Genomic DNA, 21177 nt, shown 5'->3' with positions numbered 1-21177 from the left:
GAAAAAGGCAATTTTGACCTACTAGATTTTCTTATAACGTAAGATTTCCTCCAAACTTTCCAGTATGATGGTTCATATTAGAGGGTTCGTAGTAGATTTTTAAAATATAATAATATACTATTGTTAACTTTATTTGAGCAGATTTCTTAACGTAAGGTATTTTCAGGCTTAGATACCCAATAAACGGGGAAAAGTAACTTCTTCACATATGGGGCTTTTGAATTTTGTCGATTATTATCGGTAATTATGACGTCAGCATCTTATTTGTATGGCTTAAGATGCACTAAATCCATTCGAAATTGATAAGTTTGACGCTAATAGCCGGGTATCCATGAAACTTTCCAATATTATGCGCGCTACTATCCTCTAGGCTACCGCAACTTGTACTCTTAAGATGAAGTTAAGGAACGTTTTTCAGTTGATTTTAAAAAGTTAGTAAGCCAGAATGGAAGGTATTTTTTAAGGCCTAGATTCCTTTTAAGCACGTTGCCCTTATTTTTTTTTTTTTTGAGTTTTTTGGGGGGAATTAGAGTTTGCACCCAGTTTATCCCTTACTCCCCCATTTTGCCTTGAAAACACAACGATTTCAATTTATTTACACAAAACCTTTCCACATATTTCAGCAAACCTGCAGAATAGAAACAAATTAATTTTTTGGAACACGGACCACCACCACCACCGTGTTTCCGCGAGTGATATCATCTTTTTTTCTTCCACAACCTACATTTTGTCATCCTCAATTTTCTCTTCATTGCAGTGAGTAATATCTCCTTTCACAAATATTGTTGATCTGCCTCTAGCTTTCTGGAGGTATTGTATGGTACGTAAAATGCCATGAATTTTTGCGTTGGTGGAACTTCTTCTCACTATACAGGGTGTCCCATTTATGATGGTGCAAATGTGAATAGTGAATAGTATCACTTGTTTGAGGAATATTGGTCCCTGGAATGGGCACTCTATCTTTCACCGTTAAAGAGTTATAGTGTTTTCGTAAAAGGTGTCAAAAAGCTTGACCTTCCCAAGAAAACCACAATATCCCGCTGTCATTTAATTGCAAATATGATACCATTTTCCGAAACTACATAAAATATCTTAGTGTAAATTTGCTATTTAACAGGACCACGTTTTCTGGATTTAATGCGAAATATCGTTAAATTTTCCATAATTGAGTCCATCATTTTTACATGTCATTTGAAAACTAACATAATGAGGCAACATTTTTCAAATTTGCAGATTTGTAAGTTTTAAGTACGGTTACAATAATCCATATTGAAATTTATATAAAAAATCAATTTTAAAATTTCTTAAAAATTTAAACAGTTGCATCTTCGAAGGGTAATGACTTATTGATTAAAAAAATATCCATTTATAGTAAATTTTATGTACAATAGCTTCTGTAAATGGTAGCAAATCTAGGATTAAACGATTGAGCGAGTGGGATATTGTGATTTTGATGGGAAGGTCAAGCTTTTTGAGACTATTCACGAAAAAAGCTATAACTTTGTAAAAGTGTTCATTCCATAGACCAATTTTCTTCAAACAAGTGTAATATCCACCATTCAAGTTTGTTCCATCATAAACGGGACACCCTGTATAAATAGAGAGGGTGTACAGTCACTGACATAATCCATTTGCATTCCCGTCTATGATTTTCAGGACATTTCTTGCTTTATTTCCTCATTATAGTTTGGCTATTGAGATATAAGTTGGTTCCAGTTTTTCTAGAGAAATAGACTATGTTTTTACAGCGTCACATTGAATAAATTCGTAAAAGTTTCTGAGAATGGTAAGTTGGACTTGATAGTGTGTTAGGAGCTGGCTATTTTCCTCTTCCATGTTCCAAAAAATTTCTGGGCAAATATCCGTGGACCACGCGTTAATTATAAGCCTATTAGTTGAAAAGTAGCATCATAGACATGTTTTACAGCACTTGCTTTCAAATTCCTTGCTTAAAATACATTTATTAAATATAATTATATACTAATAACTGGAGCTATAGTACAAGAAGAGAGCCCTTCAATGCAGCTTTTAGCATGCAATGCATTCCTTCATCTAGTTTTTTATATATTAGATAGTATGAAGCTGCGAAAAGGGTCTAATCAAGTTGTGAACCTTGATCTTATGTGATGCTACCAAAACGAATGAAGACAAGGTCAAATGGACTTTTCGTCTAATGTGGGTATTTTTTCCGACCAGAAGAGTATGACAAGTTGTGGATCATTTGCAAATTGCCATGCGTCTTGGAATGTACGAGCGCACCATTCCCGTCGATTAACTCCTTAAATTACTTTTACTTTTTCGATCATCAGTTGTCTTCTTGCGCGTAAAAATTGAAGCCATAGTAACTTCGTTGGTATGTGATCGTATTACCTTCGCCCTTCATATGAACAATGGCAATATTAATACCAAAAAATAAAATTATTAAATTTAGGGAAATACGGTCGGTGGGAGAAGAAAACGAAAACTAAATTTTAAATACGAATAAAACTTTCTAAAATATACCAGAAGCTTCTTCGGATAACATTCCTCAATATTAAAGCTGAATGGAGGGCTACATGGGAACCTGATATGATTCCGTTTCGTTTCACTCTTCTCTTCCTTTTAGCTCGTTTTGAAAGGTAATTATTTTAAAGACTAATGTGCCCTGATACTAGGCTACATCCATTATAATTTGAAGTAACTGAGTCTTAATAGTAACAATCTACTCGCCATTTTCTGTGAAAAACTTCTAAACGAACAAAAGTGGGCACGCATTTCGCGAACAACTCTTCTAAGCAGAATATTTGCTTATTTCCATATTCACTAATTAACCGCTCAAAAGCTCCTAACGACGGCGGTTGTACGTGCCTCGTAGACACAAATCCAGACGGACTCTGTGAAAACTAAATTCAATTTAGATCAATTTATGTCACTACGGAACAACAATATAATGTTCAGAATTTGCCAGTTCAGAGTGATTCATTGGTTAATATATCCGTCGCCGCGTACAGATAGAGTTTAGATTACATTTGGTTGAAACCAATTACAAACGAGCACAAAAGGTAAATGTCTTGTTGACTATGTTTGCTCTTTAAGTACGCTTTAGAACAAACTAATCTGCGTATTTAAGAAATGAAAAATTGAAGCTGTTTTCATTTTACTAAAATTTCAACAGGACTGTCCTTTGCCTTATCATGTTTCAAATTGATTTATAAGTGCTGGTTTGAAATTGAAAAGAAAATGCTGGGTATTGATTCGTGAATACTGTTTATGTTCTTGTGTTATGTATATTTGTCCATTATCCTCAATCTGGCTACAGCTCCAAGCGCTAACTCCAAGAAAGTCTTCCCCTTCAATCGGCTTCTGCAACTCATTTCTTCAGTTTAGGAACTTCGAATTTGCGAAACAATCCATTAAGCATATCTTAAAAGCAGCTTCATTTAGAAAACGAATGCCAGCCCCACATCGAATACAATTTCTAGTTGAATGTAAACCTGAACTTGAACCTCATAATTGTTTACAAGAAAAAAATTACGTCGACTGTGATTCAGATTATAGACTAATAATTAATTAGAGTGGTCCCTCGAAATAGCGAACAAAACTCGTTCGTAATTTCGAAACATTTTGATAGCGATGTAAAGTGCTTATAAGAAAAACAATGATTTTTTGCACAATAAAATATGTACTATTTGTCATTCTAGTGTTCTGTTGAAAATTGAAATCGCTTCGGCAAATGATCTTTTCAAGATCTTGTGTAAAACAAAACCTTATTAAAATCGATTCACCGTCTGTCTGTCTGTCACACGCACTTTTCTCCAAAATGCAATTTGATGGGTATATTAACGTAAATTCCCAATAAATGCAAAAGGAGGATGTAAATTTTTTTTCCTCGAATATAGTCATATGGGGTATAAAATGAAAGGTACTAATTGAGACTTTCCATATATAATAGTATTGACGTGTGAATTGCGCGAGTAAGGAATCAAATGTGAACACTTAAAGGAGAACAGGACTCATTTTCGGAAACTACCCAACCTAAAAATCCGGAAAAAAATCAGGATCGTGCGCTTATATCAAATCTAGGCCTCAAAATATGTTCCATTGGGATATCTGCTCAAATAAACTTACTAATAGTAAATTACCAACTTTTAGAAATTGATCGGAAAACCCCCTTAAGTTCATCCTACCATGGTTTCATGGAAATTCGGCTATTAGTGCCAAACTTTTGACAGTTCAAACATATCAATTTCGCGCGAATTTACTGCATTTGAACCCATGCAAATAAGATGTTGACATTATAATTAACGAGAATAATTGACATTCGAGTCAAATATTAAAGTCCCGTATATGAAGAAATTTCTTCACCCCAGTCTGTGCTATTAGGGGAGCCCTTTTTAAGGTTTTGCGTAAAACAACTGTCTGTCTGTCTCTTATTAAAATCGGTTTATTGTCTGTCCGTCACACGCATTTTTCTTGGAGACAGTTGTAGCGATTGGTATAAAATTTGGTAAACAGATGGGAACGGTGAATCCTCACGCGTACAGTGAGTTACATAATTCTACGTCGAATTTAAGGGTGATCCCCGTACATGAAAAAGGGGTGTGTACATTTTTTTTCATCAAATATAGTCGTGTGGGGTATCATATGAAAGGTCTCGGTTAGTGCTTTCCGAAGCCGGTCTTAGTTTTGACATTTGTTGGAAAGGGTGCGGAGGGTCGAAAATGATCATTTCTTTAACGGACCCATTCTCAGGAACTAGTGCCCGGAGAGCTGAGTGGTTAGAGCACAAGGCTGTAGTACAGAAAGTCGCGGTTCAAATCTCACTGGTGGCAGTGGAATTTGTATTATGATTTGATGTTGGATACCAGTCGACTCAGCTGTGAATGCGTACCTGAGTCAAATCAGGGTAATAATCTCGGGCGAGCGCAATGCTGACCAAATTGCCTCTACAGGGTACTGTAATCCTGTAGTGTACCGTTACGGTCTTAAATGAAGTGCTCTAACACACTTCGAGGCCACGATCCAATATGGATTGTTATTATTATTATTCTCAGAAACTACCCAACTGAAATATTAGAAAAAAATCAGGAGAATGCCACTATATGGTGCCTAGGCTCCAAAATACCTTCCATACCGATATCTATTCAAATAAAGTTCATAATAGTACCTTTCTATAATTTTTAGTTATTGGCTATAAAACCCCCTTAAGTTCATTCTAGCACCACGAAAACAGCAATGTAGGCTATAACATGAAGCATGATCCTACCAAGTTTGGTGGAAATCGCACTATTACTAACAAAGTTATAATAAGTCAAAGTTGTCGCTTCTGGGCAAGTTCAAGACTTTGAATGTCAATATCACTCCAGAGTGGATATTCTCACATAATATATGCATATATTGTATTATATTGTTAGGTACTAATGGGACAAATGCATTTTGAATATGCATAAAAAAAAATACACAAAACCTTTCATACCTAAAACGTCCAGCTTCCGGTTTCCCGACTTGTTTTAAGGAGGTGAAAATCATCAAAAGACTCTGGCCGGGGTACCCAGAGTGCCAGATATTTACCCACTAAAATCACCTCCGACTCCCTATCGCGTGGAACCTCCTTTAAGTGGAGCTAGCTGACTTTAGCTAGGTCTCCTTCCGTCCACCTACGGGGTTCGTCACCACGCCTTCTTCACTTCTTCTGCTTTTCGAAGTTTATCCTGGATTGCAGTGGTCATGGAATTGATCGCATCCCAAGCCCCATGACAAGCTACCGTTCTCCGTACTAAATTTTCTGGTGATAGCACCTAGAGTTTCCTCTTAGGACATTAGAAGAATACGAGCGCTGGGACGACCCCCCGTCGCATTTTGGACAATTAGGTTAGGTGTCCAATTTACTTGTACTAGTATTGACAGTATCCTGCATAGTCGGTAAGAAACTGGGTGAAATTATAATTGATCTCCCCATGCTTTCTCTGTAGCCAATCCCCGATGGAAGGGGTCAACCTGTAAGTTCAACGACCCTTTTCTAACTGCTCTCATTGCTGTTGCCGTCTGCTTCTGTATCTCTCTCTTTCGGCTATTTTCACCTGCGACAAAGGAGAGATGAACCTGGTGTTGTATGTGTTCGTTATCTGGGTTGCCAGGATGTCTATCCGTATCATTCACGAGATGATGAACGCTGCATCATCTGAGACGATCCTGAAGGCAGAACACACCCTTGAGGCTGTTTTTTTTATAGACCGCACTAAGTTTCTGTGCATTGCCTAACACGTGTAGCGTGTACAGCAAGATAGAACTGACCACCCTGACTATGAACAGCCTGCAAGTATGCCGGGACCCTCCCACGTTCGCCATCATCCTTGCCAGAACCATACTTATGGTGGATGTTGCGAAGGTATGCTCTCTGTGCTGCTTAAAATTGAGTTTTCCGTCTGTCATCACTCCCAAGTAAGTGATAGCCGGCTTGGAAGTGATGATACGGTTCCCAATTCTAATGCGGGCGTAGTTTCCCTTGCGGCGCTTAGTGATGAGGATCGCTTCCGTCTTTTCCTCCACGAATACCAGTCCAGCACTCTCTAACCAAGCCTTAACCGCACTGATTTCTTCGTTTGAGTACAACTCCGCATTTTCGAGATGAGGATGCAGGAAAGATATCCTCAGACATGCACGCTTCGAACAGCTCCGCAAACATATCCGGCCTATATAACGGCAAATTTAAGGGACTTATTTAGTATGCCGTCCCGACCCGGGGCTTTGCCGTCGCCTATTCGACTGTAGATTTCTAGCAGTTCGTGGAATCGGCGTCAATTCAGGGGTGCTGGAAGGTGTCAGTACCTCCCTCTTGCTGTAGGAAATAACCCCTGGATTATTTTTAACAAGAGCATAGGGCACGTGATCTGCGGAGATGAACGGCTCCTGAATCGTCCTGTCATCATTTTATAGACTACCCCATGGATTTATGTCCGCTTCCGAGCAAAGCAACCATTAGCCGTCTCACCCATGTTATATTGTATGGCTTGTCGACCGCATGCCAATGTCGCCGCTCAACCAGTCGAATCTGTGACCCATACACCACCGTCAAGGTTTCTGTACGGTTCACTAATGATAGCAATCTCCATCGCGGATTTATAAGTGGTCTGCACTCTCCTTAACTCCGGTGCAACCCCGCAATGATTGAGGTTTATTTGTATTAACCTCATTTTTTCACTGCAGTTAACACCTTTCTAAATTCCGGGCATTTACCACTTCCGGCAATATGACGGTTATCCCAACCCTCTTTTTCTTCGCACCAAATGCATTTGGGGTCCATATTGCACTCCTTGGCAATATGTGTTTTCTCTCCACACCTTCGACATCGATCGAACCGATAGTCGGTAAACAACCTATTCAATCCGTCTGTCTGTCCGTCTGTCTGTTTACCACACGTATTTTTCTCAGAAACAGGTATAACGATTGACACCAAATTTGGTGGAAAGGTGGGAATTGTGAGGCTTGCCTTAATAAGGAACTCCAGACATCCCGGTTTTGCGCCAAGTCCACCAATACGGTATCCCTAAAATCTGCCCGGTGTCCTGGCCCACGCCATCGTTCCATCTCAGGCAGGGTCTGCCTCGTCTTCTTTTTCTACCATAGATGTTTCCCTTATAGACTTTTCGGGCTGGATCATCCTCATCCATACGAATTAAGTGACCCGCCCACCGCAACCTATTGAGCCGGATTTTATCCACAACGGTCACCAATAGCAAGATTTGATGGTCCGTTAAATTCAAATCTTTCTTTCTATTTAAAAATAGTGTTGTAAATGAATTTACCAATTCTTTGTTTGCAGATAGACTTTGACCAGCAATTTTCAAATGGCGAATTCCTTATCTCCTTTGAAACTTTCTAAGTCAACCATCACCCGGGTTAAATCCACCAGTAATCTCTTTGAAACGAGAATTTTGCTTCGACTTTTAATCCTGTCTCGATTTATTGATACATTTCTTGGCCATTGATTCACAAACCACTCTCTTAATGCTTTTTCAACTCTTAATTGTTCAGTCTTCCGTAAAATCACCAATTGTCCTAAAAGCCTTTAGAATTTGCCATTAAGTCGTACCTTGCCTTCATTCTGACAGAAGAATTAAGAAATTAAGAATTTGTAATTGTCCCCTAACCATTTTATGGATCGCATCGAGCTCCCTCCGCTTCTGTTACCGGTTCCCTTAGTCTTGTGAGAAATATCAAATTTCAAGCTGGTAGCGGTAAATCAGACCCGAAGATTATTTTCGCGCGAATATTTACGGTTGCATCATGAATTGCCAATCGATATGCAACCAAAAGTATATACATTGAACGCATTTTCTTGAAAATCTTAAAATCAACCCTTAACTTTTGGTTATACCCAGGTGTTCACCACTTGTTCCATTGTGGTTTTTGTTAATAATTTCTTTTATTTTCGCCTTTGAAACAATGATTAGCTTTTGTAAAGTTCCTCCATCCTCGCTTTCCCAAATATCCGTTGCCATTGAGCCCCATAGGCCTATATGATTGGACTTTCATTTGAAACTTCTTCCCGGGTAGGCCTCTGGTTTTTCTCCTTGAACTCTATTATAGCGGCTAGGTCAGCATCATCTTTCTGGTCTTCTCGTATCTGTTCTTTAGTCCATTCTTCATCAGGTAAAACCTTTAGTAGAATACAAGCCGTGACTCCGGCCTTTTCTCAGAACTTACACTCCACATTACACAATCGTCTTGACAGTGCATTTGCAGTCCCGTGCTGCCCTCATTTACGGTGTTCAATACGAAACTCATAAATTTCGAATCTCTCAAATTAACGAGCCTATTGTGTAGAAGCCATAATACTATATGGTCCGTTCTCAAATGAAAGGGCTGTCCATAGAAGTACTTATGGAAATGTTTCACCGATTTAATTACTGCAAACAACTCCCGTCGCGTCACACAATAGCTGCTTCCAGGTTTAGATAGGATTTAGCTGAAATACCGTATAACTTCTTCTTGTCCATCAACAACCTGTGACAGAACTCCGCCAATTCCATAATTCCAACGCAAATTTCTCTCCCGAAATTGATGCACCGCAAAATCTTTCTTTTTGAGTTGCAAGAACGATTCTCCTTGCTCATTATCCTACGACCCTTCATCGTAAGCTCATGTAAACTGCTAGCAACACGTTTCGTAAGTTCTCCAAGTCGAAGTCTTTTCCCATGACAATAAAGTCGTCCAGGTAAACTAAGCATGTTTCCCACTGCAAGTCCTTCAATACATATTTCGTTAACCTTCCGAAAGTTGCGGGAGCGTTGCATAGTCCAAAAGGCATCTCTAAAAATTGCGACAAATCGTTCGTCGATTTCCACTTGCCAGTATCCGCGTGGACCTCGGCGCAAAACCGGGATGTCTGGAGTTCCTTATTAAAGCAGGCCTAGACCGGATACCGGTTGTTGCGCCGTTGATGATGATGATGAGTATCCGCTTTGCGAAAACTTATCAGAGTATCGTCGATTTGAGGCAGTGGATAACTATCTTTCACCTTTTTGTCGTTTAACTTCTTACAATATACACAGAACCGAGTACTATTATCCTTCTTCTTCACTAGTACAGTACAGTAGTCCTTATATATGACATTACATCCCTTGAATATATACGAAAATTTTCTCAATTCCGAGTGAGCAGTGGCCGATCTCGGACAAGTTCTTGTGGTTAGTTCCACTCCATTTGCTAGGTCACTTCAGATGAAAGAATGGAATGCTCCTATGTCCAATGTTATCGTAAAAGTTCGTCTTATAAAAACTCTATCTATCGTTTACGATCCGCCCTAGTTGGTAAATGAAGATACTGGGATAGTCCGTTGTGGGAGCAAACTCGTGCCTCTTCAAACTGACTCCCACTAATTTGTCGACGCCTTGCATCGCTCGAGGTGGTCTGCCGGGCAGTCTGCATGTGCCATATGCGCCAGGCCTTCGACTTCTGTCGCAAAGTTGATTCTTGAACTCTATTCGGAAGATTTGTCTCCTATGATTATTTTTGTATTTCCACTGAAGGACGGCCATGACCGCTGTATAATTACTTCGAATGCCAAAGTGAATGCTTAATGAATATTGACATTGAAATTTTCAAGGAATATCCTTGCGCACCTATAATCTATGAGATTGCAATGATTATTATTATAAAAATTGAATAATTATTATCATAAAAGTCAAAAGCACCGACTATAATTAAGTGACATACAATTGAATATAAATTTTCGAAATTTGAGTCTGTGTGTGATTCGTGAAAGGAAAAAGATTAAGGTTTTTACACGTTATATAATTCGAATAAGTGGTAAACTTTCAGAAGGATCAGTTAATTGTAATAATTTCAGAAAAATCACTGTCAGGGTATGAAAAAAGTGGTTTTGGGAAAAACACCCTCAAATTTTTTGTCAGGTGCGTGACTAACGTCCAAAATATCGCTTAACAAAGATCGTGGGGCCAACATTTTCTTCTGAAATTCATGGCGGGTTTCCAGTAAATTTCCAAAATATAATAAATAGAACATTATTAACTTTATTTGAGAAGATAATGTTATGGCGAGCGCCATCATATAGGCGCATAATCATGACTTTTAGACGGTTAATTTTAGTAAGTTACTTCTAATCGACCATTCTACTTATCTACATTTCAGTTACCCTGACAGAAATGATGTTTTGAATAGATATATGGATTCAATGGAATGTTGATTTTTAAAGTTTTGTGTGAAACATAATGTATTGGTTAGAGGAGATAGTAATCCCATTGTTCGATAAGATGAAGTATCCATTTTCAATTTATAGATATATTTGTGATATTCTCTAAGCCCCGTAAGAAACGTGAGGATTATAATTCATCACCCTGTATTTTCTCTGTAAGCACTGCCAAACCTTGTAGGTCCACCGTCCTTTTCTTAGCGCCCCTCTCCCATCTACTTATAGACATATTCATTCAAGGGCTTACAATTATATTCAGTTATTTACTAAGTTGTTATTAAACTCTACAACTTACAAGTCCGCGGTATACTTACATTCAGAATTATCCTGTGCATTATCCAAGTGCATCTACATATCATCATTATCAGGTATTGGATGTCAGCCCTGGAGACTATAGGATAATTCCCAACCCAAATGCGAACATAATTTCTGTTGGGATGCTTCGTGATGGGGACCGTTCCCATTTTCTTCTTTGGAAGGGTCACGTTAGGCAGCGCTAATTACATGAGTGTTACATTCTTGAGATGCTTCCCAACTATAACCAATATTTTATGGAGAACGTAATCCCTACCGTCATCTCCTTCGGCACATCCGTATATAAGGCTGTTCAAAAATAGCCATATCTGACTCTTCTTTTCTTTACGTAATAGAATACATAATACAATACAAAAGAAACTGGTGGCTATACAGTTTTTTCTCGACGACCTTTTCGTTTTTGAAGGTCACGCAGATGAGCCAAATTCACCCACAATTTTATATTTACGGTGAACAACGAAATTTTTTTCGATTATACACATACATAGCGAATACAAAGAGAAATACAAAGTGCAAGAATTGTAAAAATTTCAATAAAAATTGTTGGAAAATTATTTACTAAACAAGTCGAGAAACCGGAAGCTGGACGCCTCAGGCATGAAAGGTTTTGTGTATTTCTTTTATAAAGACATTTGAGTGTGTATTCGTCCCATTAGTATATATATGCATATATTATGTGAAAATATCCACTTTCAAGTGATATTGACATTCAGTCTTAAATTTGTAAAGAAACGACAAATTTGACCTATTATAATTTTGTTACTAATAGTGCGATTTCCACCAAATTTGGTAAGATCATGCTCTATATTATAGCCTACATTAGTGCAAAATTTTTTGTTGTACTAAGATGAACATAACGGGGGTTTTTCAACCAATTACTAAAAATTATAGTAATATACTACTATTAACTTTAATTGAACATATATCGGTATGAAGGGTATTTCTGAGCCTAGGCACCATATAGTCACAGTCTCTTGATTTTTTCCAAGTTTTTCAGCTGGGTAGTTTCTGAGAATGGGTCCGTTAATTAAATGATCACTATCAATCCCCGCACTCCCTACCTTTCCAACAAATCTCAAAATTAACACCGGCTTCGGAAAGTACTATATGTGATGAAAAAAAATTTACACGTCCCTTTTGCATGTATGGGGACTCATCCTTAAATTCAACGTAGAATTATGTAATTCACTGTATGCGTGAGCGTTTCCTGTTCCCACCTTTCCACCCAATTTGGTGTCAATCGGTATAACTGCATCCGAGAAAAAAGTGTGACACACAGAGAGACATAGACAACCGATATTTATAGTTTTATTTTACACAAAAAATTGCAAAAAACTATGCAATGAATTATACAGTTAAAATTTCAAATTAATTAGTCAAGATTTTTTCGAACAACTTGAAAACTGTAGTTTCGAGAAAAAAGTTTTCTGTAACTATGTTCGCTTCGGGCTGCGGAAGCTGCACCAAAATTAAAAATGAAAGTATTTTGATATATTCCTAATCTTAATCCTTTGAGTATGTCATTCCTAAGGTTTTGTGGCATTCTTTCAGCAAAAAAGCAAAAGATTGATGTTTTGAAATTTCTGCAGCGGACTAACCCCTTAATCAACTGTCGCTGTCGCCAAATGCTACTAAATACCTAGTTATTTATTCACTAATTCGTCAAATTAAATGCAATCCATACATAACTATCATTCGTTCCAATAACCAATTTGATAACACCTAAGAGTGTATCTGGCTTCACAGAAACCCTACTGCCGATCTTAAAGGCCTCCTAGACTCTGAGGGGTGCTTAGTATATTACGCTGGTTAGCTCTACCTCCATAAGGGTTTGCTCATTCATTACCCTCGGAGACCAGCCTTATCCACTTTGAGTGCTCTACGATTCCAACCTTAGACAATTACCCCGTAGTCACTGTTGATGTAGTTCTCGGTAATATGGCGAGATATGGTCTGTGCCTGTGCAACACTGCCGAAGATCATATTCTCAACAGAGCTGTTCCCTCTTTCTTGTAGGTATTTACATATCCTTCTTCAACAAGTTGATATACTAAGGGAAAGCTTCAAATAAACTGCGTTTGTGTTTCACCCACACGTTGAGGTCATTATCAATTACCCTTTTGTTCTCGTGTGCCGAAAACCACACTGTCCAGCATGTTTCGGAATTGCGATAATATGAGGCTTCGCGGAAAGTAACAACTATACCACGTATTATCGTCCATACAAAACCAATAACAGACGACCAACGGGGGTCGTACGTTCATAATGCTGCTCCAGCAGTCGAGTCTATGCCCGCATTATCATCAGGATTCCTGTAGAATTTGCATATAGAAATGTTCATCCCCCATTCGTAAGTGGACTGCATAAGCAGGTCCGAAGCAATTTTGCATTTGGATTAACTACGAGTACATTTTTCTATTCCTATCGACAGAAGATGGTTTCAAGCCGGTTTGAGGAAGGAGAAGCGGCAACTCACTATTGACTGAATGGATTTGTCACATCCATACGTCTCAGAGAGTAGATGGGGTATCCTTAAAAGTATTTGCTATCAATCATTTGCGTTTTTATCCCACTAAAATAGTGATTCGGCGGTGAAGTGGAATTCACTCAAAGTATTCCCTGGTTGCCATAAAAGGGATGCTAAAAAAACAAAACTCGAATTAGAACGGACTTAACGGGAACGGTTTTTGTAAGAAATTGAATGGAGTCCAGGGAAGACTTCCTGGAGGTGACATTGTGATCGTGATGGGTGATATTAATGCCAGGGTGGGCACTAACAATATTCGAGCAAAGAGCTTGCTATAACATCGGCTGGATTTTAACTGCCCGACATCGGATAGCCACATTGTGATTAGCCGTAGATTCAGGAAGCGGATGGGATGTATCCCGGGAAATTTACATCCAATGAAGTTCCAACTCGCGTAAATCAAATGGCTAGCTCCTCCAAATAGAAGTAAGTTACCTCGAACATCAATGCTCTCAAATGGGGCAAAGCCGCTGGGCTTAATCATCTCCCACTAAGCTCCTGCAGTTTCTTCAGAGTTTCTGGTTCCACTTAAATGAAAATTCTAGAGATCCCAGATCTTTCCTATAAGGAAGAAAAAAATAATCGTTAAAATCGGGAAAAATGGCGCTCCTGTTGAATGCGAGATATAAATTGGTATCTGCGTACTCCCTGCGGCCGTAAAAATAGAAGTAAATAATCCTGAAACGCATAAAGAAGAATCTCAAAGACTTTACCGACTTAGTCTGGTTTCCGGTCTTGATGCTCTTACACTACCCATATCTGGCGCTCATTTTCGAATAATAGTTGGAGTTCAAATTTCCTCCTCACCTGGTCTTCAAGAGTCTCGGGGAGGCCGACCAATGCCGCCTCGTCTTTGTAAGTGGTCCATACTCGTGCATGAGGCATTTGATGCATATTCAATGTTTTATAATAAGCGGTAATTTATATTCTATTCTAATTAATGTATATAGAAAATGTAATTGCTAGCAGACGTGCACTGAAGAAGCGAATAAGTGGTCCTTAAAGTATTGGAATCTGTCAGGACCAGGGGTGAAGAAAAGTATACGGTTTTCCACGGGCCAGGTGTCGAGACCCCCCTATTGTTCCTTTTTTCATTGACATTTCCATTTTGTACGCCTGAGGAGACTCCAGGGCTGGAGGGAATGTCCACCCCCTCTCGTCATACCTGACTAGCAATCGACCAGCTTACTAGAAACATTGCGAATATACATACATTTTGTTGAAATGCGGTGTTCAAGAAAAAAATTTTCTTCTAAATAAAATCGTTTTTGACAATTTAATTAAAAGATTATTTATTATACATATAGAGATCTCAACGTCTTCAAAGCCAAAGGACAGCTATTGGTTTGCCCCACTTTATAACGATAAACTGCTCCCAATTGAATTAGATTAAAATTCATGAAACTTCAGACTTTCTTATTATTGTAGAAGCCTCAATTCTTGCTCCTCCTTGTGATTATGAGACCCTCGTGGGAAATATCATTTACCGATGAACACGACTCAAGTTCCCAAGATCTTAATAAGCTTTAGGTAATCTACTGACAATTTGTGAGCTTCAAAAAATACATGTCCGAATTAAGTGGATGCGACTCTATATGCCTAGGAAAAACCTATTAGTTGCCCATTACATTTAATTAATTTCAATTATCTGGAAGTGTGGTAGTCGTTTCAATTGAATTATCGTCTTGCTCTTTGGAGGCGTTGCTTTCGTAGTGCGTACAGTCTTAACGAGTAAAATACGCAGAGACTGTGTAAGAGATTATGAAACATGATGGGGACGTTAGTAATTATTTCTGCTCCACTAATTAAATTGACATTTCTTCCACGATGGTAATATGCATTTTTGTGTATGGGAAGCTTCGAGTAGAATTCCCAAATATCCAATACGCATACACGTGCACACAAGGGAACGTAGTAAATTATTGGCTCTGATTTTTGTGGGGCCATGAAAATCGAGAGTGATTATAATTATATTCAAGGCAACCGAATATCCTAATTAATGGATGGAAGGTTTTCTTAAGTGGGTTCCATGCTAATTACATTCATATTTATTGGTTCTTATCAAGTTATATTGAATGAATATAGTTCTGAAGTTTCTTTCTATCTTGCCGTCTGTACATATGTAAGCTCCTAATACTCACTGTTACCGATGAGCGCTCAGCTGCGACAATGAAACCTTGTAACAGGAAGAAGATTTTCTGAAACATTTTCTCAGAATTAGCATAATCAAAGCAATATGACTCCACCTCCGTTTCATTGTTTAAATCTTCAAAGGATATTTAATAAAATAAGAATTTATTTCTTCGTGGGATATAGCGCGTCAAGATAATTTCTCTTCCGCTTGGAGGAACGGTCCGTATCCGCATGTTAGGGTGACCATTTTGTGGAGCGCGAGCTGATTAACGAGGATTCGTTCGAGCTCTGCACCAGATTAATTATAATTCACCACGAAGTGAAACTCATCGGCCTGAATTACTCGCTGCGTACCTCACAATTAGATTCTTCCGGCACTTCCCTGAAGGCCTGCCTTCGCAGTGTTCACGGACCAGAAGCCACTCACTTCTGCTTTAAAACAAGAGCCCGACAAAGCGTCCCTTCGATACTTCGGCACTTGACTTTATCAGCCAGTTCACTTCCGACATTCAACAAGAATCTGGAAAAAATAACGTGGTTGCTGACACTTTATCACGTGTTGTAGAGGTCAATATCCCCGCCACCGTCGATTTTCCGGCAATCGCCGAAGATAAGAAGGACGACACGGTTCTTCAGCGCTTGAGGACCAACTCCAAATACAGATTCCGGGAATTCTCTATGTTCGGCTCAATATCCAGTATATACTGCGAGACCTCAGACAAGGGACCTAGGCCGTATATTCCGGCCAATTTCCGAAAGGAAGTATTTCACGCCGTTCACGATCTGGCGCACCCAGGCATTCAGACAACGAATCGGTTAGTCACCAAAAAGTATTTCTGGTCGTCCATGAACAAGGAGATTAATTCCTGGTCCAGACGGTGCATCGCATGCCAGAAGTGGAAAACTACAATGCATGTGAGAAAAAAAGAGGTAGGAGTGTTCCTTCGTTCCACCAAGCGTTTCCACATAATCCACCTCGCAATCTGTCACTGTGCGAGGAGCGGCATCTTTTTAAGTCTGAATTTTCGCCCATTGGATATAACTCAAGTTGGAAAACCAAATATATTACATATGGGAGCCATAATCTGCTAAACGCGGCATAGCACTTCTACCACAACTACGCACCAACACTGACGTTTCCCGACCATGCGCCTCAACTCCGCTCCCGATATACCGAGAAGAAGAAGAATGGAATTGTCACCCTTCCTTAATGTATGACCTATCATGCATGCATCTGTGTTAACTAGGCTCAGGGATGTAGGGGATCCTTCGGAATATTTCAGTCCCCTTCACGTCATTTATGTTTATATGGTGCGTGGAAACCACACCAGAATCCGAAGTCACAAAGTTTTGGAAAAAAAACACGAAGAGCTACAAAAACTAATGCGAAGTAAAATTGGAAATAAAGAAAAACTCTGCTTGGCCCCATGTATGGAGCCCTAAAACTCAGGACCGATGTGCCGTGGTCTAGGATGGAAGACCCACATACGATGCTTTTTTTGTCTCAGCTGATGTCATCTATGAGGTCCTTTAATATATAGAGGCCTGTCCCAGGCGGCGTAGAGACGGAATCTGTATTCAGACAATACGTCGGCTTTCGTCGCTTACATAAAATAATCAATGACAATGGACTGCGGATTATCCAACTAGCAGTGTCGCACCAAATGGTTATTGAAAGTGCCTGGTTTACGCGGAAAGCGGTTCACAAACAAACATAGGCCTTTCCAGATATGAGCACTTTCAACCAAATTAAGTACGTGTTAATCGAACGCCGCCACCTCCCAGCCTTAATCAACATCAGAACATATAAGGAGCCAATATAAACTCAGATCACTATGTTGTCAGCATTGTGCTCCGGGCTCAAATAACAACACCATCTCAAATTCCCTCTGACAATCAGGTGAGAGTGAACACTGAAGCCATCCATAACAGAGCCCTTTGTAACATCTATAGGGTGCAGCATCCAGCAATAACCGCAATTAACAGAGGTCCTAGAGATGAAGAATCGATAAATGACCTTCACGACTACCTGAAGAGCGCTATCCTTAGTACGGCTACAAACATACTTGGCACCAGTCGCAAAATAAAATCGGAACGGCGGATTCGACGATAAATGTAAGCTAGCAATGGAACGGAAAAATACTCCAATGCAAAGAGCGCGAAAACGTGCAGAATGTTGAATGGAGTAGCGGCTTCACAGATACAACCGAGTGGGCCAACAGGTCTGTAAACTCGAGAAGCACAAAGGACAACCATACCAGGCGCGCCAATTTTACCAACAACCCAGCAGGATGAAGCCTTATGAACCTCGATGCTCATCCTGCCGAGACAAAGAGGGAAATTTAATTTCCGGCCATATGTGAACATTGGAGCAATGACTTGGACATTTTGATGAACCGCTCAACAGCCCAAGGGATCGGTGAGTTGAGGTGCCCGCAAATGAAAATGGGATATAAATGCTGCCACCACCAAGCATAGAAGAAACAATCCATAGAATTCATCAGTTTAAAAAACATAAGCCGCCAGGAGCCGATAGAATTACCACTGATCTGGTTAAATATGGAGGCCACCAACTCCACCAATCAATTCATCAACTGATGTTCAATGTATGGGACAGCGAATCAATGTCTGACGACTGACAGTGAGGCATTACCTGCCCATACCTAAAAGTTAAAATATCACACAGTGCAGCAATCGTAAAGTTATCACGTTTTTTAGTATCATCTATAAAATATTCTCTGCTATATTGTTAGACCGAATAGCCCCATATGCCCACAACATCATCGGCCCATATCAAATAGGCTTCACTGCAGGCAAATCTGCAACAGATCAGATTTTCTCTTTGCAACAAGCGATGAAAAAGCTATCTTCTCATCGACACCAAAGTCATCTATAATAACATATTCAGGGTAAAACTGCACGGCCATAAGAGAATTCGGTGTCCGAACGAAATTGATGAGACTAGGTATGCTGACCCTGAAAAATGTGCCAAGCCAGATAAAAGCAGCAGGATCACTCTAGAGACCATTCAATATTAACTATGGTCTAAAACAAGGAGACATCCTATCGTGCACCCTTTTTGACCTGGCTCTGGAAAAAGTGATCCGTGGTGCTAAAATAAATGCGGAAGGCACGATCCTTTTTAAGTCCACCAGAATACTGGCCTAAGCTGACGAAATCCGAATTATAAAGATAAAGAATAAAGGAGACTACAACTTCGAGACCGTTGATAATTTCTCCTACCTAGGGTCAAAAATTACAACCGACAACTGCTGCGACAATGAAAACAAAACCTATTTCAACTTACAAAATCTGTTCCGCTCGTAACGTCTCACCATAGAGTCAATCCTCTTACTGAACAAGACAATAATTTTGCCAGTCTTCATATATATATTTCTTGGAAATTTGGCACCTTAGTAAAGAAAGAAGTGCGAACTCTTAGCCTCGTTCCTGGGAAGAATCCGTCGAAGACTTTTTGACCTCCTACATAACGACGAAATTTAAGAGCGATTCTATGACCGTCTGGTTACAGATAAAATGCGGTTTAATAAGCTGCGACCAGCGGATCACTTAATCCGTATGGGTGAGGATGATTCAACCCGGAAAGTCTATACGGCAATAGAAAAAGAAGACGTGGCAGACCCTGCCTGAGATGGAGCGATGGCGTAGATCAGGACACCAGACAGCTATTACAAATATCGAGTTGGTAAACCTCGGCCAAAACCGAAATACCTAGAGTTCCTTACTAAGGCATGCCCAGATCGGATACCGGTTATTTCGCCGTTGATGTTGATGCGTACCTAACGGTTTCTCCAGAATAAGTGAAATTTTCTATTCCGAAAATTGAATTAGTATTATTGTGTTGCATTGCATTCTGTTTACCAAGAAAACCCAAGAATCGAATGGTACACATTACCCAAAAATAAACGCCAAGGTCATAAGCACAGCGACTGTTAGTCAGAAAACCTGAACTCTGATCTTCCTATTATCTACTTTTTCGAGATTAACAACTTGTGCCTGATTGTTCACTCCCTTTTCGCCCCTATTGCTGAGGTTATCTGTTTGCTCTTTTATCAACCAGCTATAGATACATATATAGAATAGCCGAAAAATACTTCTTGCAAAAGCAACTGCAATACCAATTATTATTCGCTATTAAGTATGTGAAGCTGCTTGTCCTCCTAATAAAATGTGAATAACGGAAAAGTTGAAATTGAAAATGTTTAAATTTTGCAGATTATGGGCATGTGGTATGGAAGCGAAATTCTCGTACATGACGATAATGAAGGACACGAATCATATTACAGAACATGTGTGGTAATTCATCTTGCGGATATAACGTCCCAGGTGAGCACGTCACTTAATTCTCAAGAATTTATTTCCAATTGGTTGTATTTTTATCTGTATTTAAAAATCAGATTTTAAAGTCGGGCGATGGCAGTCAGCACCATTATGGGAAGGAGTATGACGACCAACATGGATTGCAAGAAGGCGACCACAGACAAATCAGTAGAACCAGAAACAACAACATGCGCTATTTACGGCTGATATGGGATGAAAAAGGCTCAAATCTAGAATACACATTGCGATACAACAGTTCGCGCGCGGGCTTTTGGATCTCGTCTGGACCACAAAAAGGGACGATGCTTGAGTTCCAATATATCCAATTTAGTGGCACCGTCCAAGTAATGAAAGCCGTAGGCAATCATCTCGTGCTAACATTTTGTAACAACACGCCTGGCAGTCACCTGTTCACCGTTGTCCTTGGCAGGAAGCCTAATTCTCTAACATATGAAGTGAGTATTATTTCATAATAATTGGCGAAGATCTGTTACCTTTTTATAATTCCTTCTTTATCTTAGGATATCCAAAGTATCAGGAACCTATTGAAACATAGGGGACTATCTACATCGGCGATCCGAAAAGTCTGCACGAACGGTGGCGCATCGTTGTCTTCCTCATTAACGTTATTGATGTTTATAATCTTAAAAGCAAGCAGTGTAATCTCTTGAACGAAATTATTGTTAATTTGGAATATCATTAATAAATAATTTCTTGAAGACAACAGAACTAATTTTATTCTAGACAAGATTAGAATTTTTTCGCCAATTCTGGTCAATTTATATTTATTGGAACGAATTGAAAATAATGTATGCGCAATCTTCAAACGAATTGAATTATCCAGCTTCCATGGATGATTTAGAGAATTCTCATTGCTTATTCCGAATGAAACATAAGTTTAATTAATATAATTTATTTCATTCGATTAGTAGAGAAACATCGGCAACGAGTACAATTTAGGAACAGTTTAACTCCACTTTTAAAAGACAGTTTTGAGGTTTGATTTGTCGTAAAGTTTGAAATCTATTTTCATATGTATATGTATTGGGTTACATCATTACCTTTTTTTTAAAGAGGGAAAATATAGCAACCGAAAATCTCTTCACAGAACTAGAGGAGATCATTCACACACATATTAAACGTTTTCTCGGATTAAAGAAAATTTATT

The 21177-nt window shown here is 39.2% G+C and overlaps 1 protein-coding gene across 1 annotated transcript in view; it reads left to right on the top strand.

Annotated features, from left to right (window-relative positions):
* The window catches only part of LOC119648410, a 30409-nt gene extending 9676 nt beyond the window's left edge, over positions 1-20733 (top strand). Inside the window, exons 2-4 of the mRNA XM_038050160.1 lie at positions 19905-20015; positions 20087-20464; positions 20531-20733. Of these exons, the coding sequence (XP_037906088.1) occupies positions 19905-20015; positions 20087-20464; positions 20531-20680 (639 nt within the window). The 3' untranslated portion in view covers positions 20681-20733. The remainder of the gene's footprint in view (positions 1-19904; positions 20016-20086; positions 20465-20530) is intronic.
* The last annotated feature ends 444 nt before the right edge of the window (positions 20734-21177 follow it).

Source organism: Hermetia illucens, chromosome 2, assembly GCF_905115235.1.
Source record: "Hermetia illucens chromosome 2, iHerIll2.2.curated.20191125, whole genome shotgun sequence".
In the NCBI taxonomy this organism is placed as follows: domain Eukaryota; kingdom Metazoa; phylum Arthropoda; class Insecta; order Diptera; family Stratiomyidae; genus Hermetia; species Hermetia illucens.
This window is presented reverse-complemented; position numbering and strand designations above follow the sequence as displayed.